Here is a 19,504-nt window from a genome sequence, read left to right as displayed (position 1 = left end):
ATGCTGGTAAATGTTTACAATTTACAATGAAAGTGTAAACCATCCAAAAAATGTTGTAAGCGCGCAACCCCGGTATATCCTCAACTTAAGTATGAGGTAAGAATCATTTCAAAGGAGCGTTTTGCCCCTAGAACCAACTAAAGGATTTTGTATCACTGGTTTCGCTTATTCTTTCAGCCAATCGCAATATAAATAAAAAAAAATTAATCGGCACCTTTTTTGCGTAATTTGCGTTTTTCACAACTTGAGGACAATTTGAAAACATGTTCGCCTTGGGTCATTTTATTGAATTCATTGTTAATTTTTTTTTTGAAGAAAATATGCAAAGTGAGCATATAAATTTATTATATAACTTTTCTTTTAGTGTTTTGTTTTAACCCACGTTTGTTTTAGCCCACGTTAAGCTGCCTAAGCCTGTTTTTTTTTAAAACTTTTGGACGATTAGAAAGAATTAAATTTCGCAATTGGATTCTTATAACTGGCAGTGATGCGCATCCGTTGATACCCCTTTCGACCATATCGGACTGTCGTCGTGAAGTGGCGATGCAAAATAATAGGGTCAATCCTTTTGTTGGATTAAAGCCGCTATTTATTTCTATAAAGAAATGTACATATTTAACAAAGTCACACAAATAATAATGTCACAGAAAATATAAATTTAACCATTAAAATGCTTACCGCAGTTTTGCGCCCTTCTTCTTTGGCTTCACGACAGAAATGAAATTTAGTTTTAGGTGTCGCTAATCAAACAAAGAGGAATACGCAAAATAGCGATGAGCGGATATTAAAATACACATAACGATAAACATTAAAATCGAAAGTAATAAAACGATAACATTGATGGTACCCCACTAGGAATGGGCGTTTTGTCACATCCCCACCCCCGTGGAGCCCTCGGATTCACTAGACGCTACGTTCAAAACGGCCAGCTTCGATATTGGACGGCATAGCACTCCAGTGTTGGTTCTGACATCCGCTCTTCTCATCGCTCCATCTGCACCCCTATATACGCACTCGACCACGCCGCGGCACCACTGTCGCCTCGGCATATTCGGATCACAAATATATATATACCAGATCACCCACACTCAACTCTTTCGACGGTGCGCACCACTTAGCTCGCCTTGTCAAAGTAGGCAAATATTCAGTTATCCACCGTTTCCAGAATCTATCACGTAGCTTCCTCGATATTCGCCATTGCTTCCGCAAAGTGAACGCCTTGTCCTGCTCCCTTATACATGGTGTTTGCATCGCATTAGCTGATCCGAGCAGGAAATGGTTTAGAGTAAGTGGCTCCTCTTGATCGGCGGAGATTGGAAGATGCGTGAGTGGCCTTGAATTCACAATATTTTCCGCTTCTATGATTACACTTTGTAAGGTGTATTCGCGCGGAGCAACTTCTTTCAAGGTATGGCTTAGGACTCGTTTCACGCAACGTACCATGCGCTCCCATATGCCACCTTCGGATGGATTGTAAGGGCAATTAAAAACCAACTCAACACCTTTCGACCATTCACACGCTCGCAGTCGAACACCTCGTCGAATCGTTTCGCTTCTTGATCAGCGCCGACGAAATTCTTACCGTTGTCACTCCTCAACCTAACTGGTACACCGCGTCGATTGATGAAATTCCTGATGGCTAGGATACAAGCGTCAGTGTACAAATCGTAGGCAACCTCTAAATGTATCGCGCGGACTGTTTGGCATGTAAACAGGGCTATCCACCGCTTCTCAGTGCGTCGGCCGATAGTGACTTTTAGAGGACCAAAGTAGTCCAGGCCAGTGTAACTGCATGGCCGGACGTAGGGCGTCAATCTGTCCTCGTGAAGCGGGCCCATAATTGGCTGAACTGGATTGGAACGCGCGATCCTGCATTCCATACATGCGCTTATAACTCGTCATAAAACCTGCCTTATATTAACGATCCAATACTTGCGCCTTATTTCACCAATTGTTACTTTTATATTTTGATGCTTCATTTTACTGTGATGATACGCGACAATTAGCGCCGTAATGCGATGTTTCGGTGGTAGTATTATTGGATGTATGGCGTCGAGTGGTAACCAGCTGGCAGCTTGAATCCTACCACCCACCCTGATAAGTGAATTTTCATCCAAGTACGGCAACAGATTCCATAATGGACTCTCCTTTGACACCACATGTCCGTTTTGTAGCTGTTCCAACTCCACATCATATATGGAAGACTGCGCTTGACGGCAGAGGTAAACTTCAGCAGCATGTAGCTCTTTGGGTGATAATCCGTGATTACCACCATCAAAACTTCCATAACGGGTGCGTTGTACAAACTTAGACATCCAAGCCGTAGTTCTTTTTAACCTTATATATGAGGAAAAACGATTAAAATCAATGAAATTGTGGTTATTTGCAAAAAATATATGTCTCTTCTGAATTTCTTCTTCAGTTTCATCTTTTGAACTCACAGCAATAGGAGAACGTGGCCACGACTCGACGCTCATAAGCTAAAACTTTGGCCCTGAAAACCAGCGTGTTTTCGGTTCAATATCTATATCGCTCGTTCGACGCGTAGCTGCGTCATCTACGTTTTCGCTTGTAGGAAGCCATCTCCAATCGCTCGGGGAGGTTGCCGAAAGGATTTCCGCTATCCGGTGCGCTACAAATGGCTTATACTGCATATGCTTGGAATTTATCTAATTGACCACGGTAGTCGAGTCACTCCAAAAAACGTGCGAGGAGATAGCAAGCCGATGTTCGTCAAGGATCGTTTGGGACAGTCGAGTTCCGAGTACAGCTGCTTGGAGTTCGAGCCTAGGCACCGTCATTGGTTTCATGGGTGCGCATTTTGTTTTCGCGCATACAAACGAAACTTTGACAGTTCCGTCAACGGTGACATATCTCCAATAGCAAACAGCGGCAAATGCTTTCTCGCTAGCGTCGACAAACACATGTAACTCGAGGTGCTTTGGTTCACCTCCATTGAAATAAAAACGGTGTACTTTAACTGCGGCAGTTCTTCGAACTTCTTTCTGCCAACTTCTCCAAGCGGCGGTAATGTCATCAGGGAGCGGCTCGTCCCAGGTGATCTTGCGTCTCCAGACTTCACGCATTATAAGCTTAGCTCCAACTACAAGGTGGCTCAAAAACGCCAATGGATCAAAAATTTACATAACATAGCTAAGTACCTCTCGCTTCGTTGGGGGCCTGGTACCACTGATGACGTCAGCCCCTAACCGTGGGAACCGCAGCTCGTATCTGAAGGTATCGTCTTGAGGCTGCCAAAACATGCCCAGGACCTTTTCGGTTGATGGATTCTTTGCGTTAAAATAGCTGTTTCTCATCGTGTTCTCTTCGTCTTCGCTAGCTAACGCCTTTATAACAGCGACAGAATTTGAGATATATCCGCGCATATGGAAACCGGCTGCTTTATGTATTTGGGACACTTGTTTGGCCACACTGACTGCCTGCTCCACCAACTCGAAGCTATCAACAAAGTCATCAACATAATGGTACTTTACAATGGACTCCATCGCACGGGGAAAATGATCTGCATATTCCGAAGCGTTCAACGTCTTTACATATTGCGCTGCACATGGCGAACAGGCGGCACCGAAAATCATAACCTGCATCTCATATATGTCTGGTGGGCCCTTTTCATCATCTCTCCATAGGAATCTCTGCGAACATCTATCTTCAGGCCGAATGTAAATCTGATGAAACATCTCGGATATGTCTCCGCATACCCCAACTGATCCTATACGAAAGTTATATAACACGGAAAGCATCGGCTGATACTCCTGTGGCCCTTTAAGTAGTGGCGGGTAATTACACTATTTTTTGAGTGTTAACGCAGTAGCACAGGCACACTTTGCAGTGTTAACACATTGTGTTGACACAATTGTGTTATAACTGATTATTGAAAGTCGATTTGAGTGTAGGAACTATATCAGAGCACAGTACTGTGTTACTTACCTCTAACGCCACGTTTGACGCCATTTAGAAGAGTAAATCATGGCAACATTTATCTTCTTTCATACTCCAATTTTTCAAAGTCATATCTGAGTAAGTGCCCCTGTGGACACCATTTTTTTATGAAAAAATCAAAATAAAATAAAAATTATGAGAGCGCAGTGAGAATTTTAAAATATTTTTAAATGTCATTATCCTCTCACCGGTTTTATCTTGTAATATTTGTATAATGTGTATAAATATGTTTTGAGTGAAGTGTCATTGGAAAGCAATACAATCAACACACAAGCACAATGTACGATGTATGTATGTGCACTTACGATCTGACTGTCATTATCTGTGCTATAGAGCGTGTTACTGTGTTATGAGCATTTACCAGTTTGAGCGGCATTGCACAGTCAGCTTTGTGCCATCGAGTGTGCCACTGTGTTATAAATTAATCGATAAGTGTGCGTGTGCATGCCGCACATTACTGAGTGTTAACACAATAACACAGCACATTGCTGTGTTACTCAGCCTTACCTTTAAGTAAACATGAATTTAGTGATACCCCCTACAGATTCGGCGGCGTCAAATACAAGGCGGAGTTTCCCTGGCTTATTGGGATTCATCACCCCGAAATGGGGCAGGTACCAAAGTTTCGTGCATACCCTTTCTCAATGTAACGATGTATAATTTCTTTGTATGCTGTAGCAAAAACTTTATCTCTTTTAAATTTATGTTCGATACCGATCAATCTACTTGCGGCCATCTGATAACTGTCAGGCAACTTTACGTGGTCATTCTTCCACAAAAGTTCTGTCTGAAACTTCCCATTCACCCGAATCGTAGTTTCTCTAAGTATGCGTTCAGCGCGCTCATCATCACGACTTTTTAGTACTGGCGCAGGACGCACTCCAAAGCTATCAATTTCAAAATATTCTTCTACTAGTGTATGCAAATCACTCACCTTACTTACATGTAAGCACGCTGCGTTTGATGTGCTCCTTTGACTAGTAGGCCCAAAGACTACCCAGCCAAGTTCAGTGTTGGCTGCATATGGACCGCGATACTCCAGCGACATAGTGTTGGATGGTAACGTTGGAATACGGCATGGGCACGGTTGGCAAATTGCTGGTGGAGAGTCCACGCGAATCACTGTTATTCAAACTTTGCACTGGAAGATTAAGCTTCGGCAAAACATAAACACTGCGTAACCTATGACGCTTAGTCATTCCTTTTCCGCTAATGTCGAGATTGACTAATGTTGCTGCTTCACTGGCAGTCCTTCCTCCAAACCTTTGTATATTTAAATCGCATTCTTCTCCGCGTATACCAAGCTTCCCCAGAAGACTCTTGCCCATCATCGTAATGGAGGAGCCTTCATCCAACATTGCATAAGTATCAATTCTTTTATGAGGGCCATACAGCGTTACTGGCAAGACGCGGAATAATAACCCTTGTTGTTTAGGTGTATTGGAGGAGCAGCTTAGCATTGACTCTACGACTATGTTGGCGGCACCTACCAGCTGTTGTCCACGTTGAGATGTGACCGCGGTATTAGCGTTGCGGCTTGGCTCGTGCAAAAGTTTGTTGTGCTTGCGTTGACAACCACCGACCGTGCATATTGAGCGGCTACGGCAATCACGCGTCGAATGGTCATTCCTCAAACACGAAAAACACAACCGCTTATTCTTTACCTATGCCCATCTATCTGATACACTAGAGTCCAAAAACTTTTTGCACGTGTTGACTTTATGTTCGCCCTTGCATATTGGGCACTTGCCAGGGGGTTGGGAACCACTGGATGTGTTCTCCATGGTATGTAATACTACTCCACGTCGACTGTCACTTTGTTGTACAGTACACACCAAATTAGCTAAATCGCTGAGCCAGTTGCTAAAGTAGACAACAGTTGGATATGGTTTGATGGCGGCGGCGTATCTTGCCCAATCCATTCTTTTGCTGATAGGAAGCTTGCTGACTAGCTCCTCCAATAACGTTGGGTTTGAAAGATGCTGTGTACTATTAACGGATTGTAAAAAAAAAAACGATAAATTTTTGGCTTTGGTTGCAAAGGGAATAAGTTTTTCAATGGCAGACTCAGATATGGGACTAATTTCTTTAAGTTGTTGAAGTTGGCTTCGTATCAACCACTCCGGTCGACCAAATCTAAATTGTAGTTGCTCCATAACAGCACCTACGTTATCCGGGTGTATAAGCAGCAATTTGACTACTTCCCTAGCTGCTCCTTTCAAACATTTCAAAAGGCGTTGGTTATTTTCTAAATTGGTATAACCGTAGGCGGCAATTGACTGGTTAAAAGCATTTGAAAATAATGGCCAGTCTTCCGGCTGACCACTAAACTCAGGCAAGTCTTGAAGTTTACGCAAGGCATGGTAATTCGCACCAGTAACAAACGATTGCGGTGTGTGAAAACCATTTAAAAAATAATCCACATTTGTTGTTGTAGGAGGGTGACAAGGCAGTGCATTGAAAACGGTGTTCGGCTGGTTCCCGTTATTAAGGTTAGGCATTGTTGTTGTTGGCTGAGAGGCAGATGTGTACTGGTGCATTGGCAAAGCACCTGACGTAAATAACGGTTGGGAACCGCTGATACAATTTGGCTGCGCATATGGCACGATATTATGGATGCTACTCTGCGCGGGCACTACGGGTTGATATGGCGAACTAAGCTGGTTGTTTTTGTGCACTTGCGCTTGTGTTTCACGCAGCAAGTTTTCTAACGATTGTATTTTATTGAATAAAATACTCACCTGGTGTGTGGAAATAGGAAAGTTTTCATTTTCATATGATGTCTTACATGTGGCGGCTGTATTGAACGTATGTATGGGTGCATCTGGCATGGTTGTAGCTGACAAGGCGGCAGCTGTTGTGACCATTGATGTAGTTGTGGTACATGTTGAGATCGGCGTAGTGATCACTGTTGAGGCGGCAGCGGCAATAAATGTGGTATTTGCTGTAGCTGATTCAGCTGCATTGACATTGGCATATGGCGTTACTATAGGGGTGACATTCGTGGTATTGTAGCGGTTGAAGCTGCGGCGGCGTGGGCAGCTGGCATGACCACTGGTACTGCGGAGGCGTTAGCAGTGGTGGTCATCGGTTGAAATCCTGACGCTGTAGTGGCTTGAACAGCAGACATTGCCATAAGAGCTGCTATTGCATTGGAAGATGATGCATTCATATCGCTATTTATTGATTTCGGCGTTGACTCTTGCAGACGCGGGCTACGTCTCGGTGGAGTGCGATTCAGCATTTGTAATGCCCTTCCGTATATTCTCAATGTCAAAAATGTATAGCCGGCAATGGCTTAGCAAGCAGCCGTTATGTCCGCTATGTGAAAATTTACATGTACAAGAACAAGTACATACAAGAACAGTGCGACTTAATGCACTGCGAAATAAAGCTGTCGTCGTGAAGTGGCGATGAAAAAGAATAGGGTCAATTATTTTGTTGGATTAAAGCCGCTATTTATTTCTATAAAGAAATGTACATATTTAACAAAGTCACACAAGTAATAATGTCACAGAAAATATAAATTTAACCATTAAAATGCTTACCCCAGTTTTGCGCCCTTCTTTTTTGGCTTCGTGACAGAAATGAAATTTAGTTTTAGGTGTCGCTAATCAAACAAAGAGGAATACGCAAAATACCGATGAGCGGATATTAAAATAAACATAACGATAAACATTAAAATCAAAAGTAATAAAACAATAACATTGATGGCACCCCACTAGGAATGGGCGTTTTGTCACACGGACCAATTTTCGACATGAACAATAAATGGCTTAGACAGTCTTAACCCTTTCAGCCCCGCACCTGAACCGGCTATCAGAAATTTGTTTTCATCATTCCCGTGATTACTAGACCTAAATTAAGGAATTTTGAAAATTTTGGACTTCTGGAAATATCGGATCACTAGATATTGAAAGTTGCTTATAAGCAACTTTGGGCCGTTGAAGAAGTATTTCATGCCCTTAGAAATGAAAGCGAGTTTTTGAAATTCCTTTATTATTAAGAATATTTTTTGGTAGTATAATCACTTACTTATGATACGCTAGAAAACAATTTTTACTTGTATTACAACATAGGTGGATACCACATTTTTCACATTTTGATAAGGGTGTTCCTGTCTTACAAAGACGGCATCGACCTTTGTCTCCCCATACAATCCAATGTTTATTTCCATCATATCTCTTCGATTTCGGTGGATCATATGTAACTTTACGTCGTTTGGAACTAGAACTGGGTGCAAAAGGAGACGGAGGTGATGGTACCGAATCCATTTTCTCTAGTTCCACGTTATTTCCACTGAGCCTTCCTCTTTTCCTTTGTAAGGAGCTTGAAGAGGGCGGGGCAGCATTTAGCAACTCACTCGCTATTTCCATTTGAAGTTTTATAAGTGGCATATGCTTTGCATTAGGCTCTACCATTTTGAGGTGCTTGCGGTACAAAAGCCAGGAATTCGTAATTGCCGTTCCCAAACACCAGTAAAAGATTCGCATGTACCATTTAACAGATCGATGATTGACTTTATAAAGTTCCATAAGCATATCAGAGAGATCAACTCCCCCCATGTGCTTGGTGTATTCCGATACAATAGCTGGTCTTGGGGCATCTATAAATTGCTTGTCTTTTGCGCTCCAACGACGACATGTTCCAATTGGCTCATCTCCAACAAATGTAGATAACAACTGTACAGCTTTGTTTTCCAACCAGCGAACCGTAACAATTTCATGTTTTACTTCGCACTTCATATCGTAAGATCCTCTGCCAAGCTCTTCATCAGAAGACTCGTCCCAATCAAACTCCAGAGCTGCTTTTATATCTGCTTTAGAAAGTCCTTTGCGTGGCTTGTTCATACCTTCGATTTTAATGTTTTTGCTATCACCGTTGCCCGAAGTTGCTTACAAGCAACTTAAGAAAAGAAAAAATTATAGATTCCAACTATGCAACTTGCTTTTAAATATTTTAATGCTTACATTTTATTTCACCTTTTAGTGTTACAACTGCGTATTTAATTTTTTAATTAACTAATTATAAGTATTTTTAATAATTTTTTTTGTTTTGCACTAAAATTTCAGCACGCTCGATATGATCGAGTAAACTCCGAATAAAGCATCACCGTTACGCTAATCGCCACACAAATGACTCTTTTTTTGTTGGTTTGCTTTTCCAAGACCTGTAATTAACCAGCTCGATGCATGACTTGAAGAGTTAGTTTTGTTTGGTTCATATAAAACGGTACAAAAAGTCAAATTTGCATTTAAGCAACTTTGGGGTCGAAAGGGTTAAATGAGTAGAAAATATAGTAACGCGTCAGACGCCGCCGCCGCGCCGATATTTTTGACATTCGAAAAACGACGAAAATCGGCGGCGGCGGCGTACATATATCTCTACGGTGCACACCCATTACTAATTTCCTTTTATTTATACCTCTTCTTATTATACGTACACTTTAGAAGCAAAATAGCGTTGATAAAAAGTTGTTTTTAACACAGATAAGATCCCTTAAAAACCTTTTGTTTAAAACTACATTTTTCCAGACTCATTTCTTAAGACAAGGTTATAGCATATATCCACCTAGAGCTTTAACTGTTAAGATTTATCAAATCTCATATTTTAACCTGCACTGACTCCACTGTAGTTTTATTTGACATTTTATGTTTTCGTATTGAACAAACCGTTTTTCTAAAGATTTTGATGTTGCTTTTCCAGGCCTTGAACCCTGGGTTTTCAGTGTGGTAGGCTAGCACGCTACCATCACACTACAGGGGCCGTTTAGCTCTACTTTATTAACTAACAGTTATTAATGTCACCCTAAGAATACCAATGACGAAATGTAGATTTTTGATCGACTTATGGCGTTTCAAAAAAAATTGTTTTTCCGCTAAAAAAAGTTTTCCTAAACGGGGTCGCCCCTCGGCAGTTGGCAAGCACTCCAAGTTTATTTTTCCCAAAAAAGTTTGCCAGTGAAAATTCATCTGCCTTGCAGATGCCGCTTGGAATCACATAAAATGTGCAGCACTACGCGAATTGGAAGAGAAGCTGGGTCTAAGTCTCCTGGGAGGTAAATCGCGTCAAGTATTTTTTTAAACGGTTTTATTTAGTTTGAGTTGACAGGCCGGCTGCACGGCCGTTGTGAACGAATTTTGTAATTAAAATTTTAGTAACTTCCCGATAAGCTGCAAGCTTGAAACTTGGAATATAGTTCAGAACCCGATGACAATGCAATAATATAAAAAAAACTCCAATAGGTGGCGCATGGATCGAAGTATTTCAAAAAATCGTATTTGTGGTCCGATTTGGCTCATATTTGGAACACATAATACATACATGAATAGAAAGCGACATATGAAAAAAATCGCCGCCAGGTGGCGCAAAGATCGATATATTCAAAAACATCGTATTTGTGGTCCGATTAGGCTCATATTTGGAACACATATTACATACATGAATAGAAAGAGACCTATGAAGAAAAATCGCCGCGAGGTGGCGCAAGGATCGAGACATTCAAAAAAATTGTATTCGTGGTCCGATTTGGCTCATATTTGGAACACATAATACATACAAGAATAGAAAGAGAACTATGAAAAAAATCGCCGCTAGGTGGCGCAAGGATCGAGATATTAAAAAAAATCGTATTTGTGGTCCGATTTGGCTCATATTTGGAACACATAATACATACAAGAATAGAAAGCAACCTATGATGTCCGATTTGGCTCACATATGGAACAAATATTACATATAGTCCAGTAGAAGTGACATCAAAATATTTTGGAGTTCGAGGAGGGACAAGCATACATGGCGCAGAGTCGAGTAAAGTTTTTGGAAGGATTATGTATTGAGGCATTAGATTGTAACAAATTGTCAGGAAAGAGTCCCTGTAATAATGAGTCACTAAATAAACTAAATAGAATGAGAAATAATAGGCAATTAAATAAAGATTAAAAACTTGAAAATAAAATAATAAAAAAAATTTTGAAGTTAAAAGGTTTTTATTGAAAACAATACTTACATGAAGCAATAATAATACTAAAAGCTACAAAATAATTAGGTAGGTCCTAGGTACTAGCCATCACACTCCTCATCAATCTAGGGCGTTGATCAGACAATTAAATAAAAGCGTTGTACGCGTCAAATTTCTCAATACATAATCCTTTCAAAGACTTTACTCGACTCGGCGCCACTCATGCTTGTCCCTCCTCGAACTCCAAAGTACTTTGATTTCACTTCTACCGTACTGTATGTAATATTTGTTCCAAATATGAGCCAAATCCGAGCACAAATCCGACCACAAGTATCGATCCTTGCGCCACCTGGCGGCGATTTTTTTTTCATATGTCCCTTTCTATTCATGTATGTAATATGTGTTCCAAATATGACCCAAATCGGGCCACAAATACGATTTTTTTGAATATCTAGATCCTTGCGCCACCTAGCGGCGATTTTTTCACAGGTCTCTTTATGCATGGATTTATTATGTGTTCCAAATATAAGCCAAATCGGACCACAAATACGATTTTTTTGAATATCTTGATCCTTGCGCCACCTACAAAGAGATCTAAGGCCGAGCTTCTCTTCCAATTTGTATCGTGCTTCTCTTGATTTTCCCTACAAATTGGCCGGACGGGACCTACATATTTTATGCCGACTCCGAACGGCATCTGCAAGGCAGATGAGTTTTCACTGAGAGCTTTTCATGGCAGAAATACACTCGGAGCGCTTGCCAAACAGTGCCGAGGAGCGACCCCGCTTAGAAAAATGTTCTTCTAATTTGAAAAACCTTATTTCCAAAATTTTGATGTTGGTTTGCCCGGGGTGCGAACCCGGGGCATACGGTGTGGCAGACGGAGCTCGCACCATCACACCACGGTGGCCGTCTTGATCCTTGCGCCACCTAGCGGCGATTTTTTCATAGGTCGCTTTCTATTCATGTATGTATTATGTGTTCCAAATATGAGCCAAATTGGACCAAAAATACGATTTTTTTTAAATATCTGGAGCCTTGCGACACCTAGCGGCGATTTTTTTCATAAGTCGCTTTCTATGCATGTATGTAATATGTGTTCCATATATGAGCCAAGTCGGACCACAAATACGATTTTTTTGAATATGTTGATCCTTGCGCCACCTAGCGGAGTTTTTTCTTATTATTGTATTGTCATCGGGTTCTGAACTATATTCCAAGTTTCAAGCTTGTAGCTTATCGGGAAGTTACTTAAATTTTAATTACAAAATTCGTTCACAACGGCCGGCCGGCTCGCTACACAGAGTCAAGCTAAATAAAACCGTTTAAAAATATGTTATCTATTTTAGTCAATATGGGGTAGTCTTCAATAGGACCGATGAAATAATTCCCTGTATCATGTTCTGACCCTTTGGCTCAATCAAATGAATCAGACCAGAATAACCTGCATCACAATTATGGGATGTGATTATTCGTGTTCGAGTCCGCGACATAAAGTTTCATTTTCTAATCACATTTACACTAGATCCGATGCCAACCGTTCAGCATAGCCTAATACAGTTTCAATCATTTCAAAAAGAATAGTGGATTACATTTATTAATTGTTTTCCACAAACGATGGGCACCTGCTTTGTCAGCCATTTATTACTCCACACAATTAAGGGATGAGTTCAGCCTTTCCTTTGACCTGACAAGTGCATCGAGGCTTAGTAATAATAATTTTATTTGGACAGCTGCTGAAATGCAAATACTTTTGTGGCCCTTTATTAACGCCCTGAATTAAACATTGACCTATCTCGGCTGTCAGTTCGAAATAGTTCAGGGCACTTATTGTGGTATACGATCACGGATTAAAGACCAATTTCATGAAAAATATGAATCTGTCAAATTTTTATTTATTTTTAATTGTAATAAACTATGTATCTAATGAGTACGTATGGTCACTAGTAAACGTATGCCATTCAAAGGATTCACCGTTTCATAGCTATTGCGATGTGAAAAATTGATTTCAATCACGAATCGTATAACACAATACGGGTCCAGAATCTATTTCATTAACCGCTCTCAACAGTGAATTAATGCTGAGATAGGGCAAATTCGATACACATTTTGAGTTGGGGCGTTTGAGACCCCAACGGAGATAGGCTGATATTCTACACAGCATTCGATATATAATATTCCTTTTTATTTTAATTAAGAAACTTTTTACAAGCTAATTTTTTTTTGCTTTTCAGGAGCACACTGGACGTGTTTTCCGCTTGCAATTCGATGAATTCCAAATCGTCAGCAGCTCGCATGATGACACTATTCTTATATGGGATTTTTTAAATTTTCAACCTAATGAAAATGCATCACGTAAGTTAAACATATCTCCACTACCAAAGAGGATAAAAAAATAAGAGGGCGCATTGTAGAGTGGTGTGTATATGTAGGTGTATAACGGTTGCGAGAGAAATTCACCACACGTTTTGCCCCTGCTTCGTTTTCCCCATCTGGATTAAAAAATGCCTGGGCATTCGCGCATTTTTAGTGATGTAAATTGCACTGCGCCAGCGCCAATTCCGGTGCCAGCTCAATGGTAGCTCATTGACGCAATGACTCCAAGCAGGGGCCGAAACTGTTATTCCTTTTATAATATAATTCCTTGCAAAACTATTAATTTTGGACTTTTAATATATTTGGATCAATATAAAAATTATTTTCGGATCCATATAGCAATATCATGTCGAATCATGCATCCTTTTTATTTTTCGAACTTTTTCCATAAAAGTCCACATATAAAAGTAAAATCTGTATTTTTATTTTTTTAATCCGATAGATCTAATTAAACTCGGACTTTTAAAAATAAAAGTCCGGAAATAAAAGTTAAATCCGGACTTTTATTTCTTAAGGCCAAAATAAAAGTCCGGCTTGATAACAAAGAAACGGCTCATCCGAATAAATATTTTTTTTAAATTCGGATAAGCCGTTTCTTTGTTATCAAGCCGGACTTTTATTTTGGCCTTAAAAAATAAAAGTCCGGATTTAACTTTTATTTCCGGACTTTTATTTTTAAAAGTTCGAGTTTAACTAGTTCTATCGGACTAAAAAAATAAAAATACAGATTTTACTTTTATATGTGTGCTTTTATGGAAAAAGTTCAAAAAATAAAAAGGATGCATGATTCGACATGATATTGCTATAGAGATACCGGGGAACTCAAACATTTTCACCTAGGACAATTTTTTGACCAGAACTTTTTCGACTCCGAAAAAAAAATAATTATTGTTTTCCGTCCCTGACTCCAAGCGAATTTTCGAAGCTGCTCAGTAGTGAGTGCGTAGTACATTTTACTTGCACTATTGAGTGAAACGATTTTTCTGTGTCGAGAACCGAGTTTGGTGTTATTGGCGCTACTGAAAATGACGACACTGAGCTGATGACGATAGCGCTGGTAGTTCAGCTTTTGAATCAGAGAAATCAATAATGACCCATGGAAAATATTATGGCTTTGGCTATTATTGATTATGACTTTGACTATAACACAGCACTTCTCCATCTTGTGAGCAGACTTCCCTGATGATGCAACGCTGGTAAGTGAAGTTTTGGACAAAATAAGTGCTGCGGACATAACAACCAGAGTAATTTTTGAGTTTTATATTTTCTATTTAACTAGCAACCCGCACCTTGTTTCACACAGGTTGCAATGTTTAAAAATGGTAATTTTTTGTTGCATTTTGAATTAACGGTTCAGCTAAAAAACAAAGATAATGAATATCCTTTGCTTTATATATTATATCCTTTTTCTTTTCCTTTCCTTTCCCTTAATTTCCTTCTTTCCCTTCCTTCCTTTCTTTTTATTTCCTTTCCTATCCTTTAATTTCTCCTCCTTTCTTGTCCTCTTTTCTCCTATCCTTTCCTTTTTTTTCGTTTCCTTTAATTTTCTTTCATTTCCTGTCCTTTCGTTCGCTGTCCGGTCCTGTCTTCTGCCTTCTTTTCCTCCCCTGTAATTTCATCTCCTTTTATTTGCTTATTATCAAAAGCTCGGCTCAAAAACTTATTTAAATCGTAACAATAAATTATTATTAAAATATAAAACTGCATGGATGAAAGTTAAGGAAAAATTATCTTAATTAATTGTTGTGTACAAGCTGCAATACCTACCAAACCTTGGATCACACCCTCAACCAATGTGCAAAACATCGCAACTTAAAAATAACGCTTTTCAACATAGAAAACTTAAACAGCATCCTAAATACTAGGTGCCAGGAAAATATTGAAAAAATTGCAAAATTCATCAAAATCATAGACATGATTATTTAAAGAACTAAAATCTTAAAAAAAAAAAAAAAAAAAAATTTATCATCAAAATTGAACTGATGGCCTGAGTAGCCAAATGCTCTTTTAGTTAGTTCTGATATTCATACCAGTACCTAACCAATAATAATAATAATAATAATACTAATGATAATAAAAATAATAATAATAATAATAATAATTGTTTTCATTTCCTCTCCTTTCCTTTCTCTTCCCTTTCTCTTTTCCTTTCTTTCCCGTCCTTTCCTTTTCTTCTTTGCATTTCCTTTCCTATCCTTTCCTTTCGTTCGCTGTCCGGTACTGCTGCCTCCAAGAGAACTGCAAAAATCACATTTTCTTGATTTAATCAAACACTAAAACTTGCATTCACATTCAATCATGCGAATAAACTGATAGTTGAATAAACTCAGCATCTGTCTTTACTAGACTCCGTTAGCATGATTGGGATGAATGACCGAACAGGGGTGGCTTTCCGTAATTCGATAGTCGACACTCGTTAGCTCGATACTTTAAATCGACATCGAACGCCAGACGACACAGTTTTGTTTTACGTATTTCAACATTTTTCTCGTGTATCAAAAAGTGTTTCGAAAGTATATTGGAATCATCAAAATAATTTCATTAGGGAAAAGCGTTTGCTTGCTGACTCCTTAGCTTAAAATTATTCGTCAAATAATCGCAAAAACATTAAAAACTCTAGCTTACGAAAAGCAATTCGACACATAAGGTGCTATCGAACAGATTGTATCGAACGGTCGATACGACGCGACGAGATTTTGTGTTACGGAACGCAAAAACGATTATTTGATACTCGCTTTTGTTCGATATCGAATTACGGAAAGCCACCCCAGGTTTTGCGTACGATTTTATTGATCAAACGAAGGCAAGCGGAGAATAAAATCAAAGCACGAGAATTAGTATCGTTTAGTTCGGCAAACAAACAGAATCGTAAGCAATGTTTATATGTAGCTTGTCGCCGTGGAGTAAGGGCAGAAGAATCATGCAAATATTCAGACGCATGGAGTTTTCATATTTGCCTTTTCATTCCGATGAATGTAATCGCTGTTGAGGCAAACGATCAAACGCCTGAATTGATTATATTCACGCATGCAATAAATTGGTTGATTTTAAATCAATGTCGATTATGTTCGTTTAAGCAAGTTGGATCATGTTGCCGAATGTAATCGAACGTTGTTGTGTTCGATTTTTGCTGTTCTCTGCTGCGTCTCTTTCCTCCTTTTATTTCCTTCCCTTGCCTTTCCTGTCCTTTCCTTTCCTGTTCTTTCCTTTCCTTTTCTTTCCTTTTCTTTCCTTTTCGTTCAATTCTTCTCCTATACTTTCCTTTCTTTTGTTTTATTTGTCCTTTCGAAAAATTATACTAAATAATATGAAAATCGCACTGTATGGTACTTACCTTTGCAATAATATTGATAAAAAAATATTGATAAAAAAGCTCACTTTTTTTTGATTTTAAATAAAACAAAATAAATTATAAGCACAGCTTAAACAACTTACGTAAAAATTGTAATAAGAAAATTCGTGAAACTAACTGTTCTCTCTAAACTAACTCCTTTAGGGCTGCCATAAAAAAACATTAAAAATTGATACTCATTTAATTTGTATTTACGATCAGCATAAAAAATATATTGAAGACGCAATTGCTGTTGTGGCCCTGGGACTGGGCGTCCTTGGGCAAGCATTGGGGTACCCGGATGATTTGGGTTTGCGACCTGGCAACATGGCGCGATGAAACCCGTCGGGGGGTTGCCGTCGCGGAGACCAGAACATCTAGGAAAGTGGCACCACCCAAGGCAGGAGCTGCATTGGGCGGATGTCGCAAACCTATATATTCTGTGCTGGCAGACGGTGCAAACGGAGGTAGGGACTAAGAGTCTGTTTCCCTCACCTGCACAATTGCTTCCGGAAAAGAGGGGGGAGAAGGTAGTACTACGAAGGTAGTAGTTATGAGTGGTATCAGCTGTTTGAGTTGTTGGCGCCGTGGGGCGCGAGCAGCAGCGGGTACTTTTTGTGGCTTGCTGAGCAGCGGGGCTGCTGGAAGGTAGTGGGGGCGCTTAGGCGTAGACTACGGGACGCCCTTGGGCGTGAACAGCAAGGAGCCACAAAAGATTTATAAAAGTTACGTGGACGTCGGGTTTTCGGATCAAGCCCAGAACAACCTGTCCGATGAAACCATCCCTTGCACGAGACACACTGAACAGAGTATGACCGTCCTAAAAAGATTCTTTTCCGGCAGATGCAGCAAAATCATTTCTCAGGACCGGGGTCAGGGGACGGACCCGGATTGGATTCAATGCCTTCCCGGAGTAAGAGAGTATGGAGCAGTCCTGCTGCAAGGAGCTGCTGGGAGGATGACAATTTGTGGGAGGGACGCAACAAATTAAATGGGGTCACACTGAAATGACAGTCCTTGGTCGGGAAAAATCCCGAGTCGCTCCGGTACATAGAACCGACTGCCTTGGAAGCGAGATGTTTGCATTCTTAACCATTTATGTTGCTTTAATACATATGTACATATGTAAAGCTGATATGATATGAAAATACATATGTGCATGCGTCCATACATATAAATGTACTGCCGAAGTTAATTAACGCAGCGAATGCTATGTATGTACGTATGTGACGCATCATGTCTCACTCAAACCCAATTTGCGCGCACATTTGACAGCGAACAACCACACGCACGCATTTTTTGCTAAAGATGTTACTTTTGTTTAAATAAATTGGCTCATATAAGAAAGGAATGAAGTATTTTTTTCATGCAGAACGAAGGTAAATATTTCAAAGTTTTACTGCAAAATAAAATTTTTTAAATCCATCCATCCGTTTATGAGTTATAGCTGTGTAAACAAAAATGTTATGATTTTATACTATATTTTGGCAATTTGCCACGCTCCTATAATATATACCTTCAAATTGTATTGAAAATATCCATCTCTAGGTAAGCTTTCAAATGCAAAAAACCGTTTTAAAATCGGTGCATTCTGTGTGCAGTGATGTGCGTACAACGAGATTTAGCGCCTTTATTTTATAAGATTTATAGATGTACACTTAATATGGGTGTGTTTGAGCTGCCACATAATAACAGCAGAATTGCTAAAGTGCTGCTTAGTTGATGGAATGTAGCTAATTTCCCAGCGATCATCAATAGATTGTCAACATTTGATCCAACGAAAGCGCGAAATTGCCACATCTGATCAAATTATGCTGAAGAACGTCAAACTCTTTCATAAAAAGTAACACTGCTGCAACCACTACAGCTCGAACACACCCTATATCGAGGAAATAAGAAACAAATAGACAAATTAGCTTTTTTACAAATCGCTTGGTTGAGATTTTTAATTGTTGATTTATCTTAAACTGTTATTTCACTGTTTTTAGCCAACTTATTTTCATATAGGTGATTTTTCCAAAGGCAAAATAAATTACAGAGTATGACAGCCTTATAAAAGCAGCTATCTTAAGACGGACAGCATAGCAAAGGGTATGGTGACTTCCTACCACAAACGTTATACAATGTTCCACAGGTCTAAAATGCACCATCTTATATATTTTTTTTTTAAATTTTTGCCACTACTTCAATCTGATTCGTTTTTTTACAAAAATTTTGCTTATGTTTCATTAAAAATGATGTTCTTTTATTTCAGCTGCCCTCACACTAATGGAACATTAGCGCTCCGCTTTATTTACGAATTCAAATATTTATAATAACAGCAGCAACAACAACAACAACAATAAAAATGATGTATGATAAAATTACCGCTAAATTTTTTAGAAAATCCATATTTAATGAAAACACACCATCATACAAATAATAAGGAAAACATAGCAAAAATGTTAATTTGTGTTAAATTTAAATGAAACACAAAAGTACATAAGATAAAAACTGTAAACAATAACAAAAATGAAATCTGAATAAATTAGTATAAAAATAGTTTCGTCGTTTGCTTGCCGCAATTGCTGATCACCGAAACAAACAAAAAAATGATAAAAACACGAGGTATAATCATCATTGTTTACTGTATAGTTTGGCAGCTTAAATTGAGGTTATGTTGCGAATAGAGTGGAAGGCACTCGAATTCAGTGAAAGAAGGCACTCGAATGGAGTGGAATGAAGAACAGTAGGAAGAGCAGAGTTGCATTGGATTAATATACCTTCAATAATTGTATCAATATTAAAGATAAATTTAGAAAATTAAACACTTGAGTATAAGCAAACATTTTCTTTCAATTACTGCAATTAAGGTGTCCTAGATTCTATATTTTCCCAAA

At 39.2% G+C, this 19,504-nt stretch overlaps 2 protein-coding genes across 3 annotated transcripts in view; one reads left to right on the top strand and one right to left on the bottom strand.

Annotated features, from left to right (window-relative positions):
* slmb (beta-transducin repeat containing E3 ubiquitin protein ligase slmb) overlaps nt 1-19,164 on the top strand; it is a 97,465-nt gene extending 78,301 nt beyond the window's left edge. The window contains exons 7-8 of the mRNA XM_067790821.1: nt 13,153-13,273; nt 18,880-19,164. Of these exons, the coding sequence (XP_067646922.1) occupies nt 13,153-13,273; nt 18,880-18,905 (147 nt within the window). The 3' untranslated portion in view covers nt 18,906-19,164. The remainder of the gene's footprint in view (nt 1-13,152; nt 13,274-18,879) is intronic.
* LOC137253582 (uncharacterized) lies at nt 567-7,572 on the bottom strand. Of its 2 annotated transcripts, XR_010953840.1 has the most exons (3): nt 7,509-7,572; nt 679-7,425; nt 567-595 (listed from the first exon to the last, which is right to left on the bottom strand). XR_010953840.1 is itself a non-coding variant. In XM_067790806.1 (2 exons), the coding sequence occupies exon 2, from the start codon at nt 6,825-6,827 to the stop codon at nt 5,625-5,627; it is 1,203 nt and encodes a 400-aa protein (XP_067646907.1). In that variant the 5' UTR covers nt 6,828-7,425; nt 7,509-7,572; the 3' UTR covers nt 567-5,624. The 2 variants fall into 2 exon arrangements, 1 of the variants encoding a protein (XP_067646907.1); XM_067790806.1 differs by having other exon boundaries at nt 567-7,425.
* Nucleotides 19,165-19,504: the final 340 nt, after the last annotated feature.

Source organism: Eurosta solidaginis, chromosome 1 (genome assembly GCF_040869045.1).
Source record: "Eurosta solidaginis isolate ZX-2024a chromosome 1, ASM4086904v1, whole genome shotgun sequence".
Lineage (NCBI taxonomy): Eukaryota > Metazoa > Arthropoda > Insecta > Diptera > Tephritidae > Eurosta > Eurosta solidaginis.
This window is presented reverse-complemented; position numbering and strand designations above follow the sequence as displayed.

Coding starts and splice junctions, on each gene's coding strand:
- LOC137253582 (XM_067790806.1), bottom strand. CDS start 6,827: ATGGTCACAACAGCTGCCGCCTTGTCAGCTACAACCATGCCAGATGCA.